An 8,924-nucleotide genomic window follows, 5' to 3' on the forward strand; every position below is an offset into this window, starting at 1 on the left:
TGAACTAGGGATGCTGTGTGATAGTCTGATTAGAACCCTGCAGAAGACTCTAGAGAAGGCTGGGCTAGGATGAAGGAGCTGGCAGAAGGCCAAGGCACTGCCTTCCTAATGTGATCTTAGCCAATCAGAAAAGATTCCTGGTGACGCTTTTGTTGCCAAATGAAAAGCCTGTGTGAAGAGGCCTGGGAGAGCTGGAAATCCCCTGTGTGACAGACTTCCCTCACAGCCCAGGACAGAGCTGAGGCGCTTCCCCCTTAGGAAGGGAGCAGGAGAGGCAAAGCCATCAGTTTATGTGTGGAGGTCTGAGGTGGGGGTGAGGACACTGAGAGCACCCATATCCCAGGTCCCTGTATGACCATGTTTGTTTGTCAACCGTTCCACGCTGAGTTTGATGATTGTTTATGCTCCCTGCATAGGCTGAGGAGATCTGTGTCCACCCTGAGCACCACAGCTGCTGGGAGCCCAGGGCCGTCCCTCCTGGTTCTCTACATCAGTGTGTGCAGTGTGGGCCCCAGCAATGCTGCAGTTCACCTGTGCTGCCAGAGCCCGCACGGGATGTTCTTGTTGCTCCGTCTCTACCCCTTTCCCTTCTCCCTGGTCAAGTCTGCTTTTAGGTCCTGTCCCCTGTTTAACTAGGATCTAAAACGACAAGATAGCATCATGGGAGGAAGGAGAGAGACTTAGTGTTTAGTCACTGGTGTTACCAGGCACTGCTCCACTGACTGATAAGTAGACTCGGTAGTGTGTGCGCAGACCTGAGGAGACAGGGTGGGAAGCACACACTGATCACTGACTCTAGGGCTGGCACCGCATGACAAGCCTGTGAGCAGTCGTCCTGAAGCAGCTGCTTCACATCTTCGACCTTTTGTCCTTGACACACAGGTGACTGCACGTGGAGTCCTAAGAACTTATGGTTGCCTTTGATGACATTGTGGACCTATTTCATGGTTGTGGAGGATTTAAACAGCAGAAGAATTTATAAAAGTTGGATTCATTAACTTCTCAAGTACTTTCACTGGAATATCATGAATGCAATAGATTCCTGCATGAGGAAGATTCCTGAGTTAGCAGGGCTGGGCCACACACTGACCTGCTGTTTCCAACACTCTCACACACAAATTTTCATTATTAACCTTGTTACATCACTCTTTCCTGTGTGCCCAGGAAGATTTAGGTATACAGTAAATGTGGTTTACATTTTACAAGAATTCCAAGATTAGAAAGATTTTAGTGACTTGTTGTCTCCCAAGAACTCTGCCTTCTCATCTGAGGCTTCTCAGTGTCAGACATGACAAAGGACAATCTCTGTCTCCTAATATATAGTTTCTATTAATTCCCTATTAATTCCCTCAAGAATCACAGTAGTTTTAAAGTAACTATCTCAGAGTTGTCTGTACTTGACTTGTTTTTCTCTTTTGTCTCTTTAAACCCCACACACAGGCAGTCTGCAGTCTGGACAGCTTTACCCTGTACCTGAGAGGAATTGTCACCTCAAATGTTCACCCAGTGGGGCTCTATGCAGATACAACCATGCACAGCACAGAGAGCCTTTGTAAACAATGTCTGCCTAGAGACAGATGACACGCTTCAGCTCGGGTGCTGATTGGCTCCTCTCCTGGGATCAACCCAGTACTCAGAGAGGCTTCTACAGATTTTTGCTCTCTGAAGGGCACAGCAGGTGTGCGTCCTGGAGACTCCCATTACCTTTTCCTTCGAGATGGCTGTGCAGGTCCCCAGCTTCCTCCTCACAGCAGCTGTGGTGCTGATGGTGCTGAGCAGCCCGGGGGCCGCGGGCAGAGACTCCCCAAGTAAGTGCGGGGCAGGGCTCTCCAGAGCCAGCACTCTGGGAACAGGCTCTGAGGGACGCATTTGCTGGAATGCGTGTGCGGGCGGGTAGGTGTGTGTGTATGTGGGGGAGGCTGATGTTTTAAGATCCCGCTTTAGAAGTCTTTTATCATAGATTTCCTTTCTTCGAAAAGAGGACAAGGCTGCATTCTCATTTCTGTGTTCTAGAATTGAAGTTAGGATCATGCCCACTGCACAGGCTGAGGCTGGCATATTAAAAGTAGGAGACAGAGTTTAAATATAATTCCCACGACAGGATAAAGGGAGCTTGGGGTTATGTTTGAGGAAACAGCAGGGTTAGCATAGCAGCCCCTCCAACCCACCCCGGACACCCCCACCTCCAGCTCTCTGTCTAGAGGAAATGCTACATCGTGAGATGGGAAACACGGGTCAGTGATGCTCTTGGAGTCCTGGTATTTGAGGAAAATTTCTGGTGTGGAATGGAGGTTTAAGGGAGGCAAACTCTAGGCATCCAACCCTGAGAGAACAGCAGACAGGAGTCTAAATTTCTTCAGCAAATGGAAGTTGAGGACTCTGGGTTGGTAAATTGATTTCCCAGAAAAAGTCAGGCATAGAAGGGAAGTCTGTGATACACAGGGAGACCCCTCAGTTCAGAGACAGGGGAGTGCTTTATCTACTTCATACAGAGCCCCCGCCCTACTACTGTTTGTGTGCAGTTTAACTTCCCTAGGCAGTTATTCTTAAAATGCTCCCTTCTGTGAGTTCCAGGACAGCCAGGGCTGCCCAGAGAAACCCTGTCTGAAAAAGAGAGCAAACAAACAAAAAGATCCTCTGCTGAGTCACAGGCACAGGCAGGCCTGCAGGTCACCTGTCTTCCAGCTGGGGCTCTCTTTGAGAATAAATGCCCCCTAGGGTCTGGGAGGTCAGGACCCTTTACACACAGGAGAGAATCTCACGTGGTTGTGTTGGGGTATTTTACTTTTGATCATATTTTTATTAGTTTGTTGAGAATTTCATACAGTGCATTATGATTATATTTACTCCCACTTCAAATCTCCACCCAGACCCTCTCTACCCCTGTTGTGCCCAGATTACAACCCCCAGAGAGAGACCACCAGAGAGGCCCAGACTGTAATAAGCAAGGTTTAATCAGCATAATACAAACATGTTTGGAACTCATCTCCATCCCCGTTACAACATGATAGAGAGGAGTTGTATCTCCTCTGTGGGGTGAGCTTTTAAAGGCACAACTACAAAGAGAATCTTTGAAGATGCTTTGGCACTGGTACAAGGACTTTTGCTCCCTCCCATTCTGTTAAGTCAGCTTTTTCCTTGTTCTTAGAGCAAGGCCACTGTTCTTGAGTTAGGCCATCTTTATCAGCCTGAAGCAGGTAACTGGCTGGGCTGAGCTAAGTGACCTTGTGCTCAGAATCTCCTGGGTGGGAGAGGGGAAGGCCACTATCCTCCTGGGAAAACATTCTGCTAGGAAATTTCTTCTTGCCCCTTTGAGAATAAGGGGTGAGGGTCCCACACCCCACCCAAGTTTGAATGTTCCCGTTAAAGAATTTTTGTTGTTGTTTTCTTTTTTTCTTTTTTCTTTTTTTTCTAAACAGGGTTTCTCTGTGTAGCTTTGCAATCTGTCCTGGAACTGACTCTGTAGACAAGGCTGGCCTCGAACTCACAGAGATCTTTGTGCTTCTACCTCCAGAGTGCTGGGATTAAAGTTGTGTGCCACCACTGCTTGGCAAAAAAAAATAAAAAATAAAAAATAAAATAAAATAAAATAAAATAAAATACAATTGGTGCTTCCGGGAATATTCTTGTCAGGAAGAGTCAGTCGCTTGACTGAACACTTCTTTACTCAGAAGGAAGCTTCTGTTAGTTACTGTCTGGGAGCTCCGTGGAGACCGGGTTCACACAGAGTCCCGACCCCTCTAAAGCCGGGCGGGGTTCCCTCCTGTCCGCCCGTCCTGAGGCTCCGAGGTCCCTAGAGACCGCGTCGTCCCAGGCTTCAGCGCCGCGCGGGGTCAGATCGTGGGCTCCGGGGGTCTCCGCTGCCCGCGCCGCCCCAGGGCTGACCGCGTCCGTCCGCAGGGGATTTCGTGATCCAGTTCAAGGGCCTGTGCTACTTCACCAACGGGACGCAGCGCGTGCGGGGTGTGGACAGATACGTCTACAACCGGGAGGAGTTCTTGCGCTACGACAGCGACGTGGGCAAGTTCATCGCGGTGACCGAGCGGGGGCGGGGCATAGCCGAGGACTTCAACAGCCAGAAGGAGATCCTGGAGCAGAAGCGGGCCGAGACGGACACGGTGTGCAGACACAACTACGAGAAGACGGAGGTCCCCACCGCCCTGAGGCGGCGTGGTGAGCGCAGGGAGGGTTCGCGGGGAGGCGGCGGCCCTTAGGTGCATGGGCCGGAGGGGACACCGCAACCAGGGTTCCCAGCAGGAGGAGCTGCCACAGCCTCCTTTTTGTTTACCCAGCACCTCCCTGGGGTCTCCCTCCCTTCTCACCTTTGCCCTTTGACCTGTGCGGCCCACCCAGCGCCAACCCAGGGAAGTTAAACAAGGGAAAGGCCATGATCCTGTAATGTGTTTTAACTTTCGGTGCAGAGTAGTTATTCACCGCTAATCTGTTTCCCTGATTGCCCCTTTGAGACCGAGTTTGTGTGTCGTGAGGCTGTTTGCTCCCTGGCACTGACCTGAAGCCTTTTCTGTTATATTTTCTCTGAAGTAGACTGTGTTGACTTGGACCATACTAAAAGTTTGTGATACAAAATCTGAGGGGAAAGTACTAAAAACGAGAGAAGAGGCCTTATCATTGGACCCCTGAGGTTGGAGTTACAGACAGTAGAGAGAATGATGCTGGGGACTGAACCAACATCTTGCAAAAACCCTTGCAAGAGCAGCAAGTGTCCTAACCGCCAACTCTCTCCAGCGTCGCCCCCCTCCTAACTTGGGGAGAGGACCTCTGCACTTTACCACCCCCACCCTAGAACTAGCAGTTACTTTAAGGGGTCCTGGCTCCATTTTATGGGGGAACTGCCCTATCCTGCATGAAGCCGTTGCTATGTGTGTTACTTTAACTCCTCTCGGGGACAGTGCTGGGATGCTCTCTGAAGCTTTCACTCAAGCTGAATTCCCCTAGACTTTGCCTTCTTTGGCTCATTTCCTCTTCAGCGCACTCCCTGACGCTCTGAGGCATGTTAAAGAAGCATCGTGTCCAGATTTACTATTGTATATTACAACTATATGAACTGTTAACTCAAAGTTGCTTATGCTTTTCGGGTGACCTTGTTATTCAACTGAAAGAGTCCATCATTGTTCGGTCCCATTGGGAGTTAATTCCTCCCAGCAAGGGAATGCAGTGAAGGCAACGGTAATTAACGCACTGGACTGTGGGAAAAAAGGGAGGGGGAATGAGAGAGCATACTATGTCCTCAATTCATGAAACATATTAAGTATGTACACTGTTTTCACCCAGAATGGATAAAGAAAATGCAGGGAGATGACTTCTGGGGTAGCGGGCACGGTGTATATATAAAGTCAGTCAGGAAAGATGTCTGTGCAGTTGTGCATGTCAGTCTTAGCGAATGAAGTACTTCCTTCATGTACTGGAGTTATTTTTGAAGATTTTTTTTCTTCAAAAATGGTAGACTTGAAGAAATCACAATCATTTTCTTTTGTCTTAATACATTTCATGTTATGTAAGAGCAGGGCCACTCACTCTTCTTTTCCTAGTGACTGCTAAGTTTATATTTGGGAGTTGGTCTTCATTAAATATTAGAGCCCAGGCCCAGGCATCCCCACCTGCCTCTTCCCCATGGGGACCCTCTACGTGCCCCCCCCATCTCACTCACCATCTTTTCTCATCTGCTCCCCAGAGCAGCCCAAGGTGGCCATCTACCTGTCCAGGACAGAGGTCCTCAACCACCACAACAGGCTGGTCTGCTCGGTGACAGATTTCTACCCGGCCCACATCAAAGTGCACTGGCTCCGGAATGGCCAGGAGCAGACGGAGGGGGTTGAGTCTACACAGCTTATTCAGAACGGGGACTGGACTTACCAGGTCCTGGTGATGCTGGAGATGACCCCTCAGCGGGGAGATGTCTACACCTGCCACGTGGAGCACCCCAGCCTGCAGAGCCCCGTCACTGTGGAGTGGAGTAAGGGAAACTTTCCTTTTACTGTGGACTACACATGACATGGGTTCCTTGTTGTTGTTACCCCATCCCTATGATGACATCACCTTAGCCCTCCAATGCCGTCCACCCAACCCCCAATGCCACCCTTTCCATCTCCCAATACCACCTACCCTATTCTACAATACCATCTACCCTATCCCTCTAATACCACCCACTCCCATCTCATGTCCTGATTAGTCTGATTCCACTACTGAGTTGAGAGCTACAGGACACAAGATCTCTTGCCTCATAGTTAGAGAGCAGGAAAACACTGACCTCATTGTCTTTCCCGGCAGTAGTTCTGGGAGATCACTGCATACACTGGGAGCTCATCCCTAACATCCAGAGGAATCAGCAGTGATAGCTAGTGCCTGGGTATTTTGGACCAACATATGTCTGTGTGGTGCAAACATCCACCTAGCCTCTCCCTCTCACAGCTGCTTCTAGATCTCTTATCTGGAGACCCCTATCCATTCTCCTGGTCACTGTGTTCAGATCTTCTGGCTCATCCTTGCCCTGGATAGGGTCAGAGCAGAGACCGGGTCCTCCCAGCTACTTCACCTTTTGCAACTCAGGAGGACTTTAGGCTCTCAGAGCTGTTGGGATGTGTGGGGACAAAGCTGACACCCAGGTTCTGCTCCCCAGGGGCACAGTCTGAGTCTGCCCAGAGCAAGATGCTGAGCGGCATTGGGGGCTTTGTGCTGGGGCTCATCTTCCTCGGGCTGGGCCTTTTCGTCCGTCACAGGAGTCAGAAGGGTGAGGACCCTGGGGACACAGGGGTGGTGGGCAGTGCTGAGGGGAGGAGCTGTGCTGGGGTGGGAGGACATGGGAGACCCCAGGGGGGACACTGGACTCTGATTATGTTGGTTGTGTGACTGTGCCACAGAACCATGCAGAGCTCATCCTGGAGCTTCTGTCATTGTCCACCACTTTACTGACTCCTTTCCAGAAGTTTCTACCACTGAAGGAGCATGGGCCTTGCTTTTCCCTCCTTCTGGTGGCAACTTGTTCCATTGGGGAATGTTCAGGGTCTTAGTGGACACAGATGCATTTCCTGTTGCCTCTTGGGCTGCATGAGAGAACCCCTATTTTTAATATCAAGTACTCTTTCTATGATTTCCTTTTATAGGACCCCGTGGGCTTCCTGCAACAGGTAATAATTTAGCTCTTATCTGGGGGTGATGGGACAGGGGCATAGGTATAAGGGAAGGGCATGAGACAGGTATACCTGACACAGTTTTAGTTCATAGCCTGTCTCTGCTGTGGGTTTAAGAGTGCCACACCCAGGGCCTATAGGAAGTTCCAGAGGTTGTTCCTGAGTAGGGGTTTGCCATCATCACTTGACTGGTGTCTTGAGTGAAGCCTGAGCCATGTCTTGAGGTTAGAAACAAAGATGTTGCCTGCTCTGTGCCCCACACTAGAGACCATGATCATGGGCATTTTTAGTGGTGGGAAGAGACCAACAGTCCTGTAGAGGAGACCGATCCTTCTGGTTTACCTAAAATATCAGATCCTTCATATTCCCTGGGGGTGTTGGCTTCTCTTCCACCTCCCACACTTTGTGTCCTGTAAGCTCTGTGCCCCCTTTAGCTGTTTTCACCTCTATACAGGTGATGGGGAAGGTGGTGCCATGGCCTGGACACAGCTTTCTTTGTCTAACTCAGCAGAATCTAGGAGGAGAGTCAGGCATCTCCCAGGGACCTTTTGTGACCACTCCCTCTCTCTGTTTCCACAGGGCTCCTACAGTGATCCATGAGAATGTTTTGACTGAATTTGCTGTAGGATCTGCATATCCCTACCTTCAGTTCCTGCCTGTGCCAGCCTGCCTGTCCCTCTCTGATTCATAGTTTAGCATGGTGGCAGTGTACCCACCTGCTCAGTTGTTGTGATTCCCCGACTCCCCAAGGCTCTATCTTTGGCTCTGCTCTTGGGCTGATTCCAGAGACCATTGTGTACTGCAGCACCATCTACTCAGACCCCAGGCCTTCAGTTTCCATTGTCCCATGGGACTGCTAAAGAGATGCACTGAAAACATTTGCCTCTTTTCCATAATTAAACACAATTATGAATTATGTATCCTGAACCTCCGTAACTGAGCAGGGGTGCGTGGGAGTGGTGTGGAACAAGGTGATGGAGCCAAACTGGCTGGAAGTACAGGTTTCTGCTACAAAGGTGATTGGAGGCATACTGGGCTTAGACTTTTGTTCTTCAGTGTCCTGTTCTCACATCATCCCAGCCTCTTCTGGGTTGGTGAGGACAGTGCAACTAAACACGGTAAAATTGTTGGGGGACAGATACTGTGACCTCTGATCACTGGTGTTCCAAATGTGTCCTGTGAAGTCACATTGATTGGGGCTGACTTTCATTTTTTTTTTTAAATATTTATTTATTATGTACACAATATTCTTTCTGCGTGTATGCCTGAAGGCCAGAAGAGGGCACCAGACCTCATTACAGATGGTTGTGAGCCACCATGTGGTTGCTGGGAATTGAACTCAGGACCTTTGGAAGAGCAGGCAATGCTCTTCACCACTGAGCCATCTCTCCAGCCCCTCTACTTTCATTTCTTAAGAGTAGGTAATACACTTTAAATTACTATTTTTTATATTTGTTAAAAATTGTATTAGTCACCAGTCCTGGTGACATACACTTTTAATTCTAGCACTCAAGAGGCAGAACCTGGAGGATCTCTGTAAGTTCTAGGCTAGCCAGGTTTACATAGTGAGACCTTATGTCAAAATAACAAACAGCAAAAACAGGCAAAACAACAACAACAAAAACATCTAAGCACCTAGATTGTTTTCTACCTTGCAGCCGTCCCACTTGGAAAGATAAGGATTTGCTGGGAGTCAGTGGTAGCTCTCTTTCAAGAGCAAAACCTTCCAGTGGCTCCATGTTTTTGGTAACGCTTCCATGCCGTAAACAATTTAGG

The 8,924-nt window shown here is 49.2% G+C and overlaps 1 protein-coding gene across 1 annotated transcript; it reads left to right on the top strand.

Moving 5' to 3' along the window:
- The first annotated feature begins 1,663 nt into the window (after positions 1 to 1,663).
- LOC126494845 (rano class II histocompatibility antigen, A beta chain-like) lies at positions 1,664 to 7,741 on the top strand. Its single transcript, XM_050132288.1, has 5 exons — positions 1,664 to 1,808; positions 3,901 to 4,173; positions 5,693 to 5,974; positions 6,638 to 6,748; positions 7,728 to 7,741. Exons 1-5 carry the CDS (start codon positions 1,718 to 1,720, stop codon positions 7,739 to 7,741), a joined length of 771 nt encoding a protein of 256 aa, XP_049988245.1. The 5' UTR covers positions 1,664 to 1,717.
- The last annotated feature ends 1,183 nt before the right edge of the window (positions 7,742 to 8,924 follow it).

The sequence above is a fragment of the Alexandromys fortis genome, unplaced genomic scaffold, assembly GCF_014885135.2.
Source record: "Alexandromys fortis isolate MF-2015 unplaced genomic scaffold, M_Fortis_MF-2015_v1.1 scaffold_420, whole genome shotgun sequence".
Classification (NCBI taxonomy): domain Eukaryota; kingdom Metazoa; phylum Chordata; class Mammalia; order Rodentia; family Cricetidae; genus Alexandromys; species Alexandromys fortis.

Bases quoted from the DNA above. Each gene is read 5' to 3' on its own strand.
- LOC126494845 (XM_050132288.1), top strand. From the start codon at position 1,718: ATGGCTGTGCAGGTCCCCAGCTTCCTCCTCACAGCAGCTGTGGTGCTG. The intron at 4,174-5,692 runs GTGAGCGCAGGG...TCTGCTCCCCAG, and splicing joins CACCGCCCTGAGGCGGCGTG to AGCAGCCCAAGGTGGCCATC. The intron at 5,975-6,637 runs GTAAGGGAAACT...TCTGCTCCCCAG, and splicing joins CCCCGTCACTGTGGAGTGGA to GGGCACAGTCTGAGTCTGCC.